The sequence below is a fragment of the Pelecanus crispus genome, chromosome 13 (genome assembly GCF_030463565.1).
Source record: "Pelecanus crispus isolate bPelCri1 chromosome 13, bPelCri1.pri, whole genome shotgun sequence".
Classification (NCBI taxonomy): domain Eukaryota; kingdom Metazoa; phylum Chordata; class Aves; order Pelecaniformes; family Pelecanidae; genus Pelecanus; species Pelecanus crispus.
Genome location: NC_134655.1, coordinates 16,747,438 through 16,769,581, shown reverse-complemented (window position 1 = coordinate 16,769,581; position 22,144 = coordinate 16,747,438). Strand labels below are relative to the sequence as shown.

General features: G+C 38.9%; 1 protein-coding gene across 2 annotated transcripts; it reads right to left on the bottom strand.

The window, feature by feature from the left end:
* Positions 1 to 735: 735 nt before the first annotated feature.
* HTATSF1 (HIV-1 Tat specific factor 1) lies at positions 736 to 16,538 on the bottom strand. 2 transcript variants are annotated; one of them, XM_075720574.1, is made up of 10 exons: positions 16,346 to 16,538; positions 12,290 to 12,494; positions 11,255 to 11,302; positions 9,926 to 10,080; positions 8,751 to 8,914; positions 6,990 to 7,089; positions 6,414 to 6,503; positions 5,772 to 5,909; positions 5,186 to 5,390; positions 736 to 2,103 (listed from the first exon to the last, which is right to left on the bottom strand). In XM_075720574.1, exons 1-10 carry the CDS (start codon positions 16,511 to 16,513, stop codon positions 2,033 to 2,035), a joined length of 1,344 nt encoding a protein of 447 aa, XP_075576689.1. In that variant the 5' UTR covers positions 16,514 to 16,538; the 3' UTR covers positions 736 to 2,032. The 2 variants fall into 2 exon arrangements, with proteins under 2 accessions (XP_075576689.1, XP_075576688.1); XM_075720573.1 differs by lacking the exon at positions 736 to 2,103 and having other exon boundaries at positions 3,785 to 5,390.
* Positions 16,539 to 22,144: the final 5,606 nt, after the last annotated feature.

Below are 22,144 nucleotides of genomic sequence, written 5' to 3'. Positions count from 1 at the left end.
CATAAACACATTTTCATCGAGACAGACTGGATTCCAGCCTGTCAGCAGGGCAAGTGCCCTCAACATCTCAATCATTCATTCTTAGATCCCCTTTTCTAAACTGTTTCATACAGCAGATTTCTTCTGCTAAAGCTTTTCAGGACCTCATTGAAGAATTTCCTTAGGTTGGCAGTTAAATCGCTCCGAAGGTTGTTGGATGGCATCAGTTTAAAGCTCCTAAGTGAACAGCCCAAAGAACTACTGGGTAAAAATGGGATTATCATCCCTATTCCTTTGTAGTTCATGAACTGAAACAACTGATTTCCAGTGCTTTTTAAGCATTCAAAATGTTAAGCTTTAAACAAACAAAAAGTGTTCATTTCTGAGAATAAAAATTGAAATTCTGCTCATCCTTAACAAACCAACCCCGCACACACAATCTCAATTATAACTATGGTGTCCGCAGTCATTCCTCCTGCTCCTTTTATCTTCACGCAGGGTCCATGAACACACCAAGCCAGAATGAAGTCTGAGACAAAACCCACAAAGAGGGAACAAATACCATGGCCACTGTAAACACAGTCCCAGCGATGTGTCTACTGCACTCCAGTGGGAAAGCTCTGGCATGTTAACACATACGCTTTATAAATTGAAGTCGCTGGGCACCAAATGCTATGGTATCTTTTACTGAGGAAAAAAGTTAAGACAAATACGTTATCTCAAAACTAATCAGAAAAGACTTGTTTTGTTCACGAGTTTGTTTATTAAAAAGGTAGTATAAAACACAACCCCTTTAAGAAACAAATTTGAAGACAAATCAAGGGATTCTCAGATGTTGTCACAGGTCTAGATATTATTCAAATGATTTTTAAATGTTGGTTTTCTAAAGGATAAGTGAAAATTATCAATTTAACTTATCGAAAGAAAATAACCTGTCAGAAAAATTCCAAGACAACTTACTGAAAAGTTTAATCTAACAATGTACTTTCGTATTACAGAGTGAACAAAAAACAATTTGCTGCAAAAGATTTCATAATTCTATAAATATTTTACAGAACTTTCCTGACAGTAAGACTTCAAGCCTTGTATAATGAGCAAAGTACACACAAGTCAAATCAACACAAGTACACAACTTACATAATTCATTTATCATACTGCAGTATGTTTCCTCAAATTCAGAAATAACAATAAGAATTTAAGATCCAATTAAAATCTATAGGGGTGTGTATATATATTTTTTAAGAGTCTGATTAGGTTATACAGTTCAAGAATTCAGGGTACAGATATCAATTTTACTGGAAAATCTAAAGGCAAGTTTGGGTTTCTATGAAGCATCCAATACCTTTAAGTTTTCTTAAGTGAATTAAGCCAAGTATTTGTAATTGCAAATAGATTAACCTTAACTGAATAATGTCTAGGACATGTTTTAGCTAAAATGCACTGCATTTAACATACTAATGATTTTAAGTGAATTGCAATCCTTATACAAAATGTAAGTTGTACGAGGGACTGAAATTCAATTAAAAAAAGTAATTAAAGTCAGCAGGAGAAACAGATAAACATTTTGATGCAAAATGAAACCAATTCTCTCTTTACAGCTGGATATGAACATTCGAGAACCTGCTACAACTTATGTGCCTTTTCTTTTGGGGCTTTTTGTTTCCAGATGTCTACCTTGGCCATGCTCCTCAAACCATGTAATCTCTGATGAATACTTGTAACTCCATACAATTACCTTGCCAGCAAACCACTAAATAGCATTTCATTGTAAAGCAAACTACCAATGTATCTTGAAGCTAAGCAACTGATTTTGTATTGCATGGTTAAGAAAGTGATTATCTATGCTGAATTATGCTGAAGTACCAGTTAGTTAATACTCCTTCCCTGCTGTTATATTTAAGTGGTTTCACATCCATTTTGTCACACTGTGCGAATTAGTAGAAACAGCTATTTCTCTAGTTCAAAACTGAGCAACAATAATTATCCGCAAATTTTTTCAACCTGATGCTAGTTATTATTTTCATAACATACAGAGGGAAGGAGACAGCTTTTCTTAAAATGAACCTCTCGCCAAAAGCCTAGGGCTGAAGGAACATGCAGTATACTGGAACACTGGAATAGAACCTAAAAAAAAAAATCAGAAACTGAGCAAAAAGTTTGATTCTGTCACTTCTAATGAGCAAGACAAGTCATTAGAAAGCACTTTTAATTAAAGAACAAATATAGCGAAAGTTGCATTGGGGGTTTAACTTCTTACCAATTTATTTATAATGACGCTCAGAAAAAAATTTAAGTTTGAAAAGCAACTCAGCTGGTTCAGCTTCAGATTTGTTAAAATTTCGTATTAAACATTACTGCTCTACACTACAAGATTTTAATCATCATACTTCAAAATAGTAATTTTAACCTTTGTGAAAAATTTTAATTTATGTTCAGATTTATAAAAATTTGCATCATTTAAAAAAGGAAAACATCAGAAGAATTTGGTCTCAATGAAAATCTGCTGAAAAGAAAGTCACAGCTGCATTTACTTCTCCACAGACAGTTAAATGTTTCAATAACTCAATTAAGTTTATAAAAATATATTTTTACATTTTACTGGGGAATAACAGAGGTAGACAAAAGGAAAATACCAGTTTAAGTGTAATGCCGCATTTCAGAACAAAGTATTTTCATGGAAAAACAGCTTTTATTTTCTTAAGAATCCTAGTTAATAGGAAAGCCAGGAAAGCATTTGGTCTCAGTCTTTGTCGGTGCTCTACTTCACTGTGAAGTCTAGAGGAAAAGGTGAAAAGACTAACATCACGTTTGACTTTTGAAGCAAGCCAGTCAAATTTGTACATCAATTGGAGAGAGGAAGGTTACTGCACATATAATGATTCTTTATTTTTCAAAGTATTTTTTCAAACACTAACACTAACCTCATTTTTTATATCTGATACCATGATAAGGCTTCATAGAACTGTACAATATTTATACATTTGTCAATAGTTTCCCTGTATCAGTTGCAATTACACTGTAAAATAGGCGATTTAACTGTGTAGAGTGTTATATGACTAGGCTTTCTTTTAAAAAAAAAAAGCTAACAAAACACAATAGTCTAACAGATCTAAAGCCTGGAGTCCAGAAGCTGGAAGGAAGAAAGGAGCACTGAAAGCAATACCCACCACACTGAATTACACTCTTCATATGCCAAAACCTTCAGCCCTCAAAGGTCTGTGGTGCTTATTACCAATAAAAATAACTAAGGCAGAACCAACACAACCCAGAGATGTAATCTGAATATGCCACTACGTGCAGCTACACACCAGGCAGTACTTCAGATTCCCTGAACTGTTCAAACACCTTGTTTTGCTGAAATGTACAATTCGCACACTTGTAAGGATGAGAAAATGGTGTTTCTTAGTTGGCAAGAGTTACAGCTCTTTATAATGCAACTCAAAATGGGGAATTTGTCATGGCAGCTTATAATGAGCCCCCAGACTTTTAAACCCTGAATTCAAACATCATCTCTGTTGTAAGATCAGATGTTTTGTCACAAAAAGATATAATTTATAACCACAGTGGCAAGTGTTAACTTAGATGCTCTGGTTGGCATAGCTACCCATACGTATAAACTACATATTTAAAAAAACCCAAACAAACCAAACTTAGAGTACCATATAGACATCTGGAAAAAAATCTAGATGGTAATCTTAGAGCACAAAGTTTGAAAATACCAATTTTCAGAGGATTCTGAATACTTCAGGATGGAAATATAAGAATTAGCATCTATGGTTTCTTGCAATCCAATATGAATTAAAAAAATTCAAAAGATCCTCCTTACAAATGTGCACTAGTAACCATCCATATGAACAGCATGCTATGAATTTAGCACCAATATTTTAATTGTTTAGTGCCTAAATCCATATTCTTCTATCCTTAGGTATCAGAATAATAGGATTCTAAATGAAGAATGACCATGCCAAAAATAGCTCCCCAAAAGTTATTTTTGAAAGCCTGCCACTTATTAAGATATCTAAAGTTAGAATGTTTTCTAAATCCTTGCTTTTGGAAATATTCCTAGGAGGGCTAGCATCTGCTTCTTCCATATAAAAGAATATTATTTGAAAGCGTATTTTCAAGTATTCTAACTTTTGCACAACAAACCGTAGTTCAAGTTGCCAAAAGCCTTTAAATTTTATGAAATATGGGAGATCCTCCCCACTCTGAAGAGCACACAAGGCTAAACTAAAATGTTGAAGAGAACTCACACTCATCATCTAACAAAGTTAAATGAAAACTTTTACTCTAATATTAAAGCAAAAACTAAACAAAGCCAACACATCAATCAAAAGCCTATTTTGCATACCTACTGCATACAGACCATGAGAGTTTAAATCAGTCTTACTTCACTATGGCCTAGAATGTATGTGCTCATGCATTTCTAGTCTCCTTGACATAATTCCAGCCTCAACAGAAGATCTAAGCATCAACAGAAGATCTAAACAGGGGAAGAAAAAAAATTTACCGAATGCTGTGTTTTAAAAGTCTGTCTTCACTCAGTTTGCCTTACGTTGGCTATGGCAACTTCGTTTGTTTTTCACTTTAAGTTTGTGACTTGGTACTACTCTTATCTTTTGCTACTTAATGCATAGCAACATATCCAATGCATTCGCCCTATACGTATCACAGCATCTGTTCTATAAAATGATCCAAAGTACACAGGACAAGAATCATTTTTAAGGATGAGATACCGAGTTCCAAGGGGTACAGGAAAATTAACAGTAAAATCCATAAATCTTGTAATAGCTTTGCATTACTTAAGTTACACATAGTTACATGGACTTAAGGGTTGGAACATATTTCACACTTACATAATGAAACACTGACAAGCATAGTTAGAACAAAAGAAGCCTGATGAGTTTTACTGCATTCTTGGCAACTTGAGTTACTTTACCTGAACAGCCAATTAATACAAACTTTTAGAATCTCATTAAATACTGCTTTTAATGAAAACTTCAAAGCACACAGCTGATGACATTCTAATATGCATATATTCATATGAACATTGTCTGCAGTCACCCTGAAGAAAGGGATAAACTCAAACATCACCCTAAAAACCATGCTTTCATAAAGCATTAAAGGTGTTATGTATCTGCTTCAACATCACTGCCTGCAAGGCTGCTGTCTGTAGATGGAGCACCATCTTCACTAATGCCCTCACCATTATTCTCCCTCTTCTGGGCTTCATCATTTACATCCTTAGATGTGTCATTAACTTTTGAAGGTTGTCTGTCTTCACGTAGTTTAACGCTACTCGTTGCGGAATCCGAATCAGATGTAGGTTGCTGCTCCTTTGCATCAGGATCCTCTAAAAATGATCCCCACACCTTGAGCCTTTCTTCCCTTTCTCTTGCAGTCTCCTCCACCTATTAAAGATACGTTTATACACATTATTACAAAGTCATACTTGTAAAAATGAGTATTTACAAAGATAAAATTACACAAACATTCACATTGCAGTAGTTATCTTCAGTAGGCCCTGTTGACTGTGAACTAACAACCTGTACATCCACTGACTAATCCTCTAGGTTGACATCTCCAATGCACAATTTTTAACATCAAACAGGTCCTTTAATTTTGGCTAAATTGAATAATTAAGGATGATTTTTTCTGAGACATCCTAGTAGTCTTTGACAAGAAGCAAGACAGGGCAGGGTACGGGCATCGGAACACCAAGCACTTCTCAAATTAAAACAGATTTTCAGTTTAGAAGAAATATTTGATGAAATAGGACCATGAAAGGCTACCTGATAATCCGTTACACCATCCCATGTTTCAGCACTGAGCTGACGGCCACCAAACCACCTTCCATTTAGAGTTAGCTTGCACAGATCAGCTTCTGTTGCTTCTTTAAATGACACAGAAGCCACACCATCAGGGTGTCGCTGTAAGGAGAGACAACTTTCATTTAGTAAGTTTTCTAAATAGTGTATTTATTCCAAGATCTTTTAGATTGTCTTACAAAAATCCATCAGGATATAGCTCCATCCCGATCATAAACAATCATGTTTGAAAAACTGGATTTGCAAGTTTACACATTTTGTTCTATTGATACACAGAACAGACTTTTTGAACACAGAAAAAAAACGTTTCAGCTAGTTTAGCTACATTTGTATTTGTATAGTATTTGTATACTTCCAAACTTGTGAGGTATCCAAGTTATTGGAAAGAGTCAGAGTTTGCCTTCACATAGGCTGAAGTAGATAGGTGCTTATAGATTGATTTCCAAACCAGCTAATTTGAAAATAGAGGAAGATTAGGTCAATTTTCCATGAAATAAATGCACAAAACCAAATAAATGCTCCACTCATATTTAAAGAATCCTAAATGTTTTACACATTTACACACTACAACAATTCTACCAACACAACCTGTAAAAAAATACCTACATCAAATATGAGAACCTTCTTTACTTGACCAAACTTTTCACATTCTGTCCGCAGATCTTCTCTGATCTCATTTAGCACTAAGGGATCCTCCTGCAATGCAGTAACACAGATTAGATTAAACAGAAGGACTTACTTCTCAGCTTTATTTTTGCTCAATCACCAATGGAACGCATCTGCCAATCTATTAAAATTTATGCTGCATTTTCAAAGCCACTTGGGAGTTGGCAGACAGCCCCTATTTGAATTTAATAAATGCTACTTGTTAATAGGGCTTTTGTGCTGGCTTCTCCGTTCTAACATAGTTACTGTCTACTCTTCTTTCCATCCCAAAGACTATTGTCAGGATACACACAGTGAAAAAGGCCGATTTGAAAAATACATATCTTGGTCTTGCTTTTTGGAAACAGATGAATGAGTTTTAAACAGATGCTTGGCACAGGGGAAAAACCCTGCCCAAACAGTAAGTTAAATTTTGTTCTCATCTGCCTAGAATCTTGCTAAAATTCTTATGGCAGAAAGTTCAGACAACGTTAACTAAAACAGCACAATCTACAGTAGCAAACGGCATCTTCCTACCTCAAAGTCCTTTGGGTGAAACATATTCCTGATAATAACGATGCGTTCATGTCGCATTCGAGTTGCGCCATCTTTCTTCTCAGGCCTCCAATCCAGCTGTCTAATGAAATGAAGCAACAGTAAGAAGATATTGTTGCGGCTCTCTTCAGTTTCTACAAGTATTTGTTGAAAAAAAATCATTAATTTGGCATTTCTTGCAGTACATCAGCTAAAACATGTATTTTGACACAGCGTTAAGTTACTCTTCTAAAAAATGCAATAATCATCCAGTTTTACCACTTCTCCTACAAAGCAGTTCAGGTTTTAAGGTACTTAAATGCTCATAGATGGACTGTAAGTTATCTTAACAATCAAAGCATTTTTTAAACATTGAAAAAAAAATCTTCAAGTTTTAATTCCTTCCTAATATCAGCTCAGATACAGGAACCAGCTGCTGCCAAGTATAATAAAAATGTCAGTATTTCACCTTTTTTCCTAACTTATGTTGTAAAAAAAAAAAAACCCAAACAAAAGACCCACTATTACCTTTGGCAAAATTTAACTGCTTTTATTTAAACAAACATGCAAGAACACCTTGAGTCTTACACAGGCATTGCTACAAGATGTATTTTGTTCCACCGTGTACAGAGCCACTGCCACAAACTAGCAATGTAACTCAGGGCATCTGTTCACTGACTTTGCCTTCTCATGAAAAATGTTACTTCTGGTAGAAATGCCTACTTCATATCCCATTATAGAAAAAGGACACATTCACTTACACTTCTAAATCTCAAAATCTTATATTGGGGTGGGGCGGGGGGGAATCTTGTTTAAGTTTCTTCAGCTGAAGTAGCAGATACAAGAAGGAAACTTGGATTTCAATGAAGGTAGCAGTAAGTAAATTATGCTCTTCAACTCAAAAGGAACACCAGCTGAAGTCAGTTTATTCACACAAATTGCTGTCATTATTTTCATGCTTCTCTCTCTCCACACTGGAGACTTCTTATAGCAAGAACTGGCAATGTATCTCCAAGACACACATTTCAAGCTGCTTTTATTTTTAATTGATAAGATGTCAAGCAGACTTTTTCCCTTTCACTATGGCAAAATACTTTTGCATTACTATTTAAAATGTTTAGTGGAACACTGCTTTCATTAAAATATTAGGAGTCCTACAAGCTTAAACTTTCTTCTTCTTTAATCCACATCTTCTCGGTTCCAAAAGGCAGAAAAACAATTTTTAAGTGACAAAAGCAATGATATGTACAAAAGCAATCTAGGTACAATTTAAAAAACAGCATATCTTATACCAGAGAGAGAAAGGTCTGGGGAAATCTGCAGAGATATTTTAGTATTTGCTCCTATGGAAGCTGGCATCTCTTGCCCTTTGCATCGAGTAAAGTATGGTACAAACAATATGTGGACAGCCAGAGTCTTACTACCTTAAAAAAGTAAGCCTAGATATGGTGACAGGACTTGCACACTCTCACACACTGAGAAAAAAGTCTTTTATCTCCCCAGAATTGTAATATTTCCTTCTATAACTGAAAGGACCTTGGTTCCCTATGTATTATTTTAATGCGTCAATCATGAAGAAGTTCATTATGTCAACATTTAATTTAGGAGTTCCTCACCTCAAAATGTGTATTATTTAAGCTATTTTGCTGTCAGATAAGACTTTGATTTTTGCATAACTCTTAGCATTGCATTTGAAAGAAAGCAGCACTTTACTAATAGCACTTAGAATTCAAGCAATGTTTTACTGAAATAAAAAATACAAACTTCTGCTGTTGAGACAACTTCTTCTTGTAGTCTTTACATTTCTTCTTCTTTTTGCTTGCATCATACTCCCCCTTCAGTTGAAACTTTGCAACTTCAACATGCAATTTATAGCCTCTAATTTCTGCCTCATCCAGAAGTCTCAATGCAAGTTGAACTGATTCTCTCTATTTGAAGATAAAACAGAACACAAGCTTTAAAGCACATGGCACAGTCAAATTATTCCAGTAACATTTAATTAAGAATATTGTGCTAAGAATCAATTCCCTGTCACTGAAAACCATAATGCCATATCTCTTCCAAGTCTCTTGACACACAGTTGGCAATGCTTTCTTCATCAAAACCCTATGTTTCTTCACCACTCTTATAGCAGAATAATGCTTCCAAAAGCAACTGCATACATTGCATTCAAATATATCATAAAAACTAATCTGCAATGGTCAAGCAAGCTGATGAACTTAAAAAAATTTCAGGGGGCTGATTTTCTATAAAGCTTGTATCACTTTTCCAAGAACAGCAGACATTGAGGCTCTTAAGTAAGTCCTTTAGAGTGCAGACTGTCTTTATACTTGTGCACTAAACAGCCCTAACTAATAAAATTACAAAACTAGCATAGACTACAAGGCAGTTGATTTAGTACTGCCTGGTGCTTCTTGCAGAATTAAGGCAGATTGCACTTTCAAGCACTAACTTTCCAAACGATTCACAAGTGAAACACATGAAGGAAATAGTAGTGCAGCCTAAATGTTTATAGGTTAATATAGAATGCAAGAACCTAACCAGTCCTCAACTAAAATCTGTAAATACAGGACTACAGTACGTTCCTTTCTGTCTCATTATTTCTGTATTCTTGGCCACACAGCGGCATATTTTCAAAGTAAAAGGTGAAGAGGTTCCCCCATTTCGTGCCATAATCACTGGCACCCAAGACCGGAACATGTAGTGACATGTTCAGCAGGTTACAGACATTTTCAGGGGGAGGGTGGGGGTGGATTAAGAGGAAACGAATGAGGTGCACAAGCAGGTAAGTGGGTGGTTCTGGAATAAATCTTTAAAATAGGCATGTAAATTTTAAGTTATACTTCAGATATTTCAAGAATCTTCTGAATATGATTCTGAAACAGTGGCCACAAGTATCTTCAATGGGAAGGAACATTGTATTTCAGTGCACCACTGACCTTTAGATAGCAACAGAGGCCATCTCCTTTAAGATTTCCTTCCTTATCTTTGTAAAGCTTGATTTTGTGTTCTTCTGTCTGAGGATCTCGCATAATGATACCACATTTTGACATGACTTGTATAAATTCATCTTTTGTAATGTCTGGAGGTAAACCTGCAAAACAAATTAAAACAGAAGGCTTGAGTATGTTCAATTTAAAACATCATTAGAACAAAAACCCCACAGTGTTTCTTTAAATTAAAGATATCAAACTTAAGGATGAAATTTTACATACACAGCATGAAACCACTGTCCTGGGGACCAGTATTTTTTATATAACCTTTTAAACATTACTTCATACCAATATTTTGAAAATCCTTTTACTTTCTAACAGCTGTAACATGCAGCAATAGCTTTGTGCTCCCTAATATGCAGACCTAGAGCTTTAGTGCTATACACGATATTGACACTACAGTGGACACAATGGCATACGCAAACATAACTATCCTGCCCAAGTTTTAAGTTCCACTGCACCTCCAGGGACTGGAGACAAAAATATCCACCCAACCTATAAACAGACAACTAATTTCTCCACCCACAAATTTGACAAAAAAAAGCAACTGTTAATGTATGGATTTTTCAAAGTCTAAACTTTGAATTGAGGACAAGAAAAAAAAAACAAAACGGAGGAGAAAATTACGTGAATGTTACATGCTAGTATGGCCTAGATGAAGATCTTTGAGAATTCAAGTGTGTGCATTTCTGTGACTGCTCAGAACCACCAAATGTACCTTTGTGCATGCACCTAAAGACAGCACCCCAACATCCAAAACAGGTAAAGAAATACGATAATAAATGCACAGATAAGTTTCATTTGAGCTTCCCCGTTACTTGCTCATTCTATTTCCAGCTTTTTTTTTGTACTTACTGTTTTCTCCTTATCTAATAATTACGTATTTATAAAATCAAAAAAAAATTAAAGATTAAAACTTTAAGTGATACGTGTAGTCAATGCAATCTTGTTATAACTTGTTCTCATTATCCTATTCCTTACGAGTTCATAAAGATTGTTTTTCGTGGCTGTAGTCTACTTAAAAATAATTAGTGACCTGGCTGACACAGCTCACAGAATATCACATTTAAAAGACAAAAGCATGGAATATGTCCCTTATATTACCTTCCCACATTTGCAATTTAAAGGTCACAAAGACATTACGCAGTCAGGAACACACTGATAAGCAGGTTGCAAGCAGCAGATGGAATAGGTAATATTAGAAGTCAGTGAGACATATACAAGTCTCTCTTTAGATCTTTAGCTCAAAGTAGATAAATAAATGCTATTACTTACCAGTCACATAAACATTTGTGTTTCTGTCTTCTTCAACATGGAACCAACCTAAAAACAGATATGCCAATATATTAAACATGGGAGCATACACTAATGTTCACGTTCCATCACATTTCTAAGAATTTTTGCTTGCCCACAGGACAAGCTCTGAACACGCCTTAATTTGCTTTTTTCCCCACCTTGTATATGGACTTAGGAGGACACCCATGTAGAATCATAGAATCATTTAGGCTGGAGAAGACCTTTAAGATCATCAAGTCCAACCATTAACCTAACATTACCAAGTCCACCACTAAACCAATTAAGGGTAGAGTAATAACTAATTTCACATTTCTTGGCTTGGTGGCTGGATTATTTTTTAGTGAAAGTAAAACTAGGAATCATTAAGGTTGGAAAGGACCTCTAAGATCATCAGTCCAACTGTCAACCCAACACCACCATGCCTACTAAACCATGTCCCGAAGTGCCACGTCTACCCATTTTTTGAACACTTCCAGGGATGGTGACTCCACCACCTCTCTGGGCAGCCTGTTCCAATGCTTGACCACTCTTTCCATGAAGAAATTTTTCCTAATATCCAATCTAAACCTCCCCTGACGCAGCTTGAGCCCATTTCCTCTCGTCCTATCACTTGTTACTTGGGAGAAGAGACCAACACCCACCTCACTACAACCTCCTTTCAGGCAGTTGTAGAGAGCGATAAGGTCTCCCCTCAGCCTCCTCTTCTCCAGGCTAAACAATCCCAGTTCCCTCAGCCGCTCCTCATAAGGCCTGTGCTCCAGACCCTTCACCAGCTTCGTTGCCCTTCTCTGGACACGCTCCAGCAACTCAATGTCCCCCTCCTACTGAGGGGCCCAAAACTGGACACAGTATGCAAGGTGCGGCCATGTAGTACCATACAATTTTAAAATGATTCTGGAAATTTGCAGAACCACCTATATCTTTGCTGTACATGATAACACTGAACAATTGCCCATTTCCACTCAGCGCTATACAGGCTGCAGCCTACACAGAGGGAAACCCTTTGCCACTTACCTGGCTCAAGCTTCCGTTTTTCTGCTTTTTGTTTTGGATCTGTTTGTTGTGGTCCTTTCTCATTTGCTGATGGTTGTGTTCCTGATGTCTTAGAACTTACTGGTTGCTTATTTTCAGTTGCTGTGCCAGAAGCAGATGAACTGTCTGTATCATCTGCATGGAAGCCATAGTTGGCATGATATGTTGCCAGGAAATCTTCTGTTATCTGAAAAGAAATTAGGAAAATTAATCCAAAATTTCAAAGAACTACAAATTCAGGTTTATAAGTGTTTTAACATTAGTGCATTGATGATGGCCATTTTCTAATCCAGCAACACAGAAAATAACAGTATTTTAAAACTAGTTTTACATCATCTTTGTAGAGCCATATGCACAACAAAACCAATCAGTTCAGACATTACCTGAATTAGACTAACATACTAATTCCATACAGCACACAAAGTTTTTAAACAAATATTTCACAAGTTCTGCCCTTTTTCAAGCAAAGCTTTCTGCTTTCAACATAAATTGGATTTGCCTGAAAGACAGAAACCAAGCACTCCTGACCATGTTGAAGAGATAAAGTGACACTGAAGATAAGCCAACAACTTATCTACAGATGATGAATGACTGACATTTGTAGGCATCTGCCTTTTCACAGAAACATTTTCAGAGATGACTTGTGTTGACAGACAATAAATACTGCACTTAGACAGAGATGTATCTTAACACACTGTTTATAAGGCCGTACACTCTACTTTATATCCTACTAATAGATAAATAATTAGCTCGCTCTTTTCTTGAAAGAGACTATATTTGGATAAAATATAAGATTGGCTAATGTCTATCTTCTGGAGACCAAACAAAAAACCCCACAAATTACACCAAGTATTTCCAGTCAGGTAAATCTGGATACTGTCCACTAGCAATAACATGCAAAGAGATAATACATCATAGCTGATTTTGCTAGCGTCACTGCACTATGAAGTACTTTCTGAAGTTACACGCTCTGAAATGATTTACTCCCAAAGCTAAGCCTTAACCTTTGAAAATTTTATCTGATTCTGACTTGTGCTGCATTTGCTTCACCTGTATTCAAAACGGAACAAAACTTAATGTCATTAAGCTATTGTAAGAGAGTGGCACAACAGACAGTAGCAAGTGTCAATAATAACAATGCAATCTCTTATCTTCTGTGGTGATTTGAAGCTTGATGTTTCAACCCTAAGCTTTTATTATGACAAATCAAAAATGCAGAATTGACAGTAACAGGCTTGTCATGAATAACACAAGATGCTGTGGAGCCCCATATAACTTAAAAGTTTAGGATGAAATAGCTCCTACACTAAACAAGATTTGCAACACACCTCGATCAGGAATGCAAATGGCTGCTCTTATAGACACGACATAACACAATGTCAAGAGAAACGAAGAGTACAACCACCTCTAGTGAAGAAAAGAATACTCCATGTTTTAATAAGGTTCATTATATTTGACACTAGCAATCTTAGCAAATCCTTAGTTTCACAGCTGATGAAATCCAGAGAATTAAACTTTTAAACTTTCTGGTGAAGAGTATTATTCTTTTTCATCAGAGAACCTACTGACAAGTTAGTGATTAAACCTGCAACAACTAGCCACCTTCCTGCAGCAGTATTATTTTTCAACTTCAGGGAAAACTGCATTCTCACGTAAAGCTAAATCTATTATTAACAAATTACCTACAATGGACTGTCAAATTTTACCAGTCAATAACAGATTTTTTTTTTTTTCATAATATGCTATCATTCTACCATATATACCATTACAATTACTTCATTTTAAAATGCATTTTTGCAAGCATAAAGGAATTTATACAAGTATAAAGGTTTTTACTGGAACTTTTATCATACCACGCCTGCATGGAAAACAAGCACTCATGGAATTTCTTACTTGGGGCTTCAATCCAGTTCTGGTGGAGCACATCATAGAAAGAGATCAGTTCTGCCTCTATACCTGCACAGTTGTACAGTTTGGGGCAACTAAACTTATAAGAAACACAATACTGCAGGACATGCTAGCATGTAATTAACTACTGGTCACACTGAAATGGAAAGGAATGGAATTTCATTAGCCAAATGAAGAACAGACACCCTATGCTTACAGAAGACATCCAATGTCCGTTTTTCCACAGCAAGTGATGAAGGAAGGCAGACAATTCAACATGTGATTTTGCGCTCTGTCTATGAAGGACTATAAAAAGCTGGCATCCATCAACATAGTACCATTGAAAGAAGTATCATTAAATAATACAAAGTTGCAATCACTTTTATTAAATAGTTGACAGTCTCCAAAATTTTCTGAGGAATGTTGACAGATGATTAACTTTTTGCACTGCTTTGAAATATGCTTTAGAAGTTCAGCAGATACTCTATTGCCAAGCTAGAGTAGCAGTGCACTACTAGTCTGCAGATGATGATTACTTGGCCCAGTCAGAATATTTTAATCTTTTGTCAGAGAACAGAGATAAGGGATTTTATTACTGGAGTAGAGAAAGACCAACAACTTCTGACTCCTGCGGTCTCTTAAATCTATTATGATAAAACACTCTGCTGAATAATTATCAGCAAAATAAAGTAACCCGAGATACTATTATACCTAGCTCAGTGACCTATCTATAACACATAGTGCTTCACAATGATTCTTTACCAACTTCTACTATACATCATATTTAGTAATGAACTTTGCTGTTCCTATGCAATCTGTCCAACCCTTAATGTTATCTCCTCTCCAAGATGGAAATTTGAACTAAGAAAGGCATTTGGGAAAGACCAATGCTCTTGAGAAGAAGAGATAAATAAATAAAAAAAAAAGAACCCTTTTAAAAGTTACTGGGCTTATGGGATATAGCACTTCACAGGGAGCCAGGGATACTCACTTCTCCACTGCTCCACTTTGTGAGTCTGGATTTTTCACATGTTTTTACCGCTCCGTAAGCCGTCTGCCGCACGAACACCTTACTAGGTGTATACACACATATAAGCAGGACAGGCTTTATTCTCACTCGGATTCTCTTGAATTGCAATGAATTCAGGGTCACAAATAAGAACTGGCACACTAAATTTATCAAGTAGACACTACAGAATGTCTTAATATTTGTAAATTAATTGCCCTCATTCACTGTTATATAGTAACAAAAATTACTATTTCACTTGCAGGGCAGTAGATTGGCTCAACACGTTAAATCTATGTTCCCTCTCACCTTGAAGAGCCACATTGTCAGAGCAAGTTTGGTTTTTATACTTAAAATATTTAATAAAAAAAACCTGTAACATGTTTCCATTCTGTGGAATGCCTCTAAGCCAAATACACTTAGTTTTCAAGTGCATTTCCAAGATCTAAGGAGAGAGAACAAGGCATCTTTACACATGCACCATTTACGAATAATACAGCAGAGGGATGGACCACTCCATTTTCACCTAGACCTCTTAGCAGACCAGTTCATTTCTGCACTGCCAACAGAAAGACAAAGATCGCCACAGCTTCTGTGATTAAAAAAAAACCTAAACATGTCAAAGGCAGCACCGATTCGTTAAGATCCACAAATATAACCATGATTTCATGCCAGGCCTGAGCAATTCTACAGACTCGCAGCCAAGGAGAAAAGCCAACCTACAGCTCTTCACAACAAAAGAGCAGAAAGCAGCCGGTCAGGTTACAGATGGAGGCAACGCCAGCTGCCGTGGTTTTGCCTGTAAAAAAAGACCGTTTCGGTGCCACAGAGCCTTTGCAGCAGACATCTATTTGGCTGAATCCAGACAAGCGAGACACCTCAGCGCCCAAGAGACCCAACATCAACTGTTCTTCTTTCTCACCCTTCGTTCTTCTTTCTCACCCTTCCTCGGGGAAGCTTCGGCATGCCCCGGGGAAAGAGCTGCCCCACGGCGGCCTGCGGGCGGAGGGAGCGGCACCCCGCGAGCGGGCCAGGCGAGGAGGCCGCTCCTCCCGGCGGGACGGGGGGCACCCAGCGGGCCCGGGGGCAACCAGCGGGCCCGGCCGCCCGCCGCCAGGCAGCGCCGATGCTCCCTCCGCACCCACCTTGGGGAACCAGGCCTTCTTCTCCCGGTCCCACTCGTAGGCGGCCCCGTCGGCCGGGTCCACGTAGGTGAAGGGGTCGGACTCGCCCTCGCCCCCGGGCTCGGCCTCGTACTGCTGCTGGAGCTGCAGCTGCCGGTAGAACTCCTCGTTCCCGTCCTCACCGCTCATCCTGGCCTTTTCGGCGGGCCTCGGCGGGGAGCGGGGTGGGGCGCAAGCACCCGCGCCGGGCCTGGGCAGCCGGGCCTGGGCAGCCGGGCCTGGGCAGCCGGGCCTGGGCAGCCGCCGCCTGAGGCGCCGCTCGCCCCGCCCCTGTCGGCGGCGGGGCCGGGGAGCGCGCGGGCACGCGCAGCCGGGAGCGGCGGGCGGGCGGGCGCGCGCGGACCCCCTCCGCCTCACGCGGCCGGTGACCGCCCCGGAGCCCCGCAGCGCGCAAGAGCGGAAGTGCCCTCCCCCCTCCCGCTCGCGTACGGGCTTTTTTTTTCTGCCTCCCGCCCCTCTCCGGGCCGCAGCCACTGAGCCGTGGGCTGGCTGGTCACGTGGGGGCGGCCGAGCCAATGGGGAGGAGGGCGGGAGGGGGCGGGCCCCTCCTGGAGAGGGGTCCTGGGGCGCTGGGCCTCTGCCGGTGGGGGGCGGGGTGTGCCTGGGTGGGCCTCGTCTGGAGGCTGCTGAAGTTTTGCTTACATGATAAAAGCCTGCTAAGGGGCACGGAGCACTGACAGTACTTCCTCCTGCAACACCTCTCCCTACTGTGCCTTGGGCAACACTGAACGGTCACGTTGATGCTGTCAGTTGAGGCGATGTGCCGCTAGCGGCCTGTCGTCTGCCACCGAGACTGGAGGCCTGTTTTCATACCCTACTAGAGGCGAAGACAAAAAGAGGTAGATGACACAACAATGGCACGCTAAATGTAAAAAAAATCGCATTGGCTCCCCCTTGGCACAGGTTGCTGATGCAAATGCTTTGACCAATTAAGCCTCGTGGGGAGAAGGAGCCGCTGCTGGGCTCTACCCGGCCGGCACAAGTGTCTGCTTTCCGCACGGGGATGCGAGCAGGCCGAGCGCGTCCAGCTGCGGCTGTTGCGCACCCTCCCGAAAGGGTTGGCACGTTGGTGCAGTGCGAGGGATGAGGCTTGTCTTCAGCGTTTTGAATTGGTTTGCATTAATGAAGCCTGCAATTCGTTGTTCATCAGTGTAGTACGCTATCCGTGGATACTTAAATATTTTACATAAAATTTTCTAATTCGAATCAGTTCTTTTACAAGACCTTCATTCAGTGCCACCTAGTGGCTTTCACAGTGTAATCCAGATACCGTTACATCAAATTTGACTGCTAAAGTACGTATTTTAAAGTATTTATTTTTATTTAGAGGACACTGTTTAGGTTTCGCTTTGCAAAATTTAGCCTAGAGCTATAAAACCCAGGTATTAAAACAGTGTACGTGTTTTAAATGAAAATTCAGCTGAACAGCCCCACTGAAGCTGGCAGTGGCTGGGTGCCAGTGGCAAAGAAATCTTTCCACTCAGAAATGAAAATGGCATTCAGTACAGAGGTTTTCTGGAAATGAATATTCCAGGAACAAATATATCTTTACTGTCATACAGACGGGAATGATAATAAAATCAAAGACACCATCCTGAGCTTGTGAGGCTCTGCGGGGAGAGACCAACATCAGCTAACAGGCTGGCCAACAGACCATCAGATGACATTGCTGAGGATATAAATATAGACTTCTTGTAACTTTTGGCTGTTACACACAGAACATCCAGCCCAGTTAATGACATCTTTCATGCTTCAAGAATTTTCTCTTGGCAGGGCTATTACGATAGTTGTCCAAAGATTGTTTTGTGATCACTTGTAAACTGACAGCTTGAGAGACGTTTGTATTAGCTCTCAAATAGGTATTGGATTTTGGTGAGGAGCATGAGAGGCTTAACATAAACTGTCCTTACTTACAGAAATTGGAACTGAATATATGTTTGGAAGTAAGACTGTCATAGCCTTAAACATCGTAAGAGCACCACAATTTAAGTCTTAAACTGCTTATTTGATTTTGGCTGAGTTTTCATAACCTGAGCAAAAGTAGTGAAGTCTGTGCCCACACAGTACCCATTTCCCTAGTGTGCAGATCTGCCTACAGCAAGTCATTGGGGCACTGTCCTGGGGAGTAGGAGATCCAAATTTAACCTCAATGCGATGGAAGTGAAAGCATGCTTGTGTGCAGCAGGGTTAGTGCATGGTAAATCTGATCTGCACACTTTGGTGTAGCTATGAGGACAAACCACCTCAAATTCCCTTACACTTTGTGCAGATAACAGCATGCCTAATGACAGCTACTGCGGCACAGCTTCTTACTGTGCCACCACCATCTGTTTTCTTCCTCTTCAGTAAAGACAGCACAGTGAACCAGCTCAGGGAGCCGATTTAGCTGGAAACTCGTCATTTTGGGGGGTCAGGACATCTTTCCTCTCAATCACATCCTTGAAGCAATATAACTCATGGCTGTACAAGCACTGCTGCTGCAAGCTGCGTGTTCTGGCAATGGTGTAAAGAGCTCGTGTTATACAGCTCAGATCAGTCTAAGCTGTCAGGAAACGGTGTTTTAAATCCTGACAAAATGTCTCAAAGTAAATATTAAAAGGAGGCATTAGCATAATAATTTTGTATCTGTATCTGACTCTTCTGTGTGTTAAAAGGCAGTCTTGGTTCATCAGAGCTGGTTGTTGGTCTAGAGATACCACCTACTAAAAGTAACGATTCTTGGTTTTTGTTAAGTGGTGTTTTGCTTTCTATTAGAGGAGAACCAGCAATTCACTAGCTAACTCTTAATTAGGTAAAGAGTTACACTCTTTTTCTTAAGATGCCGTGTTATATTAAATCAAGGAGGCAGTAACTAGTGATTAAGTACAGAGAGGTTACTCCTCTTCAGACTTTCCATGGGGCTGGAGCCTGTAGCTGTTACACAGACTAGTAAGAGTGAGAAGGAGTCTTCATGGTGCAAAAAATGACAGAACCAGATCCAGATGTGCTAAAAATTCAACATCCTTTCCTGCACGGACAAAGGAAATTCCACAAAACAGTTCAACTTGCACTGAGGGGACCATCTGTGGCAAAGCCCATAACTGAATGCTGATTTTTTTTTTAAATTGTAAGTACCACTGATTGAAATATGTAAGTGCTGTAGCTGTGTGTAACTTTAGCTTATTCTGTAACTGTAGTATTCTTAGCAGAAACATGTGAGTGTCAGCGGGCAGCCTATATTTAACTATGTAAAATAAAACAATACTTTTTATGAAAACAGAAGGGTGAACTTTAAAATGGCTGTAATTTCAGAACTGACTTTAATATTCTGTGTCATTTGCTGGAGATGCAGTCTGTTGCACTATATCCATGCTTTGTCATGGTTTTGTTCATTTTTGTGGAATTTTTTTTTTAAACTAAACCAGCATCTCGTAGTGGCAGCACAAATTATAGTACTGATACTAAACCTGTTACTAGTGCAAACATTGTTACATTTATATGTATTAAAGTTGTTAATGTGTACATCTTATTCGCAAAACAAACTATAAAAAAAGGTACATCCTAGAAATCAATAAAACTCCACATGAACAAGACCTTTGATGGGGTCTTGCCTTTCAGTATTTTGTGCCTTTTTTCTACCTGTTCTGTCATTGTGGATATAAATAGTAAACCCCTAATTATTCATGTCAGTTCTTTGCTAAATAACACTCAATATGTAAATAGACATTATTCCCATATGCTCTTACAGAATTACACTTGTGTTATACCTAGGGGTGAAAGAACTGGTTTTTGGAACACTGAGAAAAGATTGCAAAGGAAACAACCCTTTTCCCCTAAATCCAGTTATGGTAACGTGGAGACATTTTATGGATAATTATATTGGGGGAATAGATGGAATTAATAATACCAGACTGTTTAGATAAAAATAAATGTTGACCAATATATCACTCCAATACAATGTCATGAAGATTTGAAAGTACAGAATTATAAAAGCATAAAGTACACAAAATAGTTAAATTATGGCTTGAAATATCGCCAGTCTTTAACCAAAACATGTGCAGCATATAGCAAAAACATCAGTTTTGTAACAGGATATATTAGCAATAGATAGACCATCCAGTTAGAGGAGCAGTTACACAAGCAAAAAGTAGCTGCATGCAAAGCAAGGAAAATGGTGAATTAGGAAACTCTGTTTTTTAACGGCTACTGTGAGGTGTAGCCAAGGATTTTGCAGTGGGAAATTTGGTCTCAAACAGAGACAAATTGTGAAGTCCAGAAACATGTGGCAGATTTGTTTTCCAAAGGCTTTAATAAGCTAGGATAAAGAATGAGGTAAGGAACTGTACTGTTCGTTGATTTTTCTTTTGTTTAGAATTCCCTATAGTAAGATCCAGGAAGATAAAAGCAGGCTCGTAAGTGTGTAGGCTTATTTACTTAGCTCCGTCTCACCCTGCAGCTCCATTAAGAAACAAGAGAAGGGGAAAATATCGGTGCAATATGTTTGTTATATTTGTACATAGCGCACTACCAGGGAATGTGTTATATTCAGACAAAGAGAGTAAAATAAGGTCTCTGGAGTCTGCTTTGCCATAAATTGTGTTTCTGTGCTGCTATATTTCCATGTATTTCAGTGATGCTATCCTGGTGTACAACTGGTACAATAAAAGGGAGAATCCATTTGAAAATTAGTGCTTATAGCCTTGCAGCTTGTAACATGAAGAGCATAGTAAAATAAGGCCAGGCCTGATGGGATTAAAATGGACTGTCATTAAACTGGTTTAAGATGATGACAGAGGTTGTATTCCAATGCCCTTGGGATTTATAGTTTGGTTTTATTATTCTGATTAGGGCAGTCAAGAGAGAGAAACTGCAAATAGATTTTTCTCATCTTATAATGAACTCAAATAATGGTGCATGGATGGACAGATTTCCAGTTGTGGTGCTAGGGGCTCTATGCAGCTGGAGGGGTGTTATATCTTCAAGGGTTAGTTAAAATTGAAACTTCTGTGACTGACAGCACTATTTTGTTTAATTCATATATTGCAACCTCTCTTCTGTGCTTCAACGCACAAATTCTTTCTTGAGATAGAAGTCCCTTAGTTTAAGCAATGGGAAGTCTATTGTGTTTTCTGTCACCAACTCCCACAGAACAAATTTTTGGTTCAGGGTACACAAAATTCATAAAAATAAGTGTCATTCAACATTTTTGTAACGTGGGGTAGGAAGACTTGCCTCCTGTATTTCCTGATGGGAAGACAGTCCCTGCCAGCAGTGCTGCTGAGCTTTTTAGGGATGCACAGGCTGCCCATGATAGGCAGTCTCTGACTTGCCTCTGCATGCAGAGTCATAAAATCAGTGGATTTGAGATTAGAAGGTCTATCTCATAAAGACAGTCTATCCTAATATTACAAAGGGATACTATTTGAATAACTTGAAGAATAGAAAATTAGTACAATAGAAAAGCCCAGCTCTCCCAGCATGCTTGAAAATATGCAGACCACTTAGATACGGTGACATACAGTACAAGCAGGAGTGGATCTGTGGAGGTAAATGGTTAGTCTGACCCCCCCCGCCGTACGCTTCTGGGGGCTTTACTTCAAACTCGCTCTGGTCTGGTTCCACGAACTGGACGCACAGTTTCATCTGAGAGAAATCCAGGTTGTGCACTCAAGACCACTCTGGGAGACAGAACAAAGTAAGGCAGGAGGGGACGTTTGAGCAGTTCTCTTCAAAAGTGCACTGTAAATCCAAACTAGAAGTCTAGTACAGATCCACCGCAGT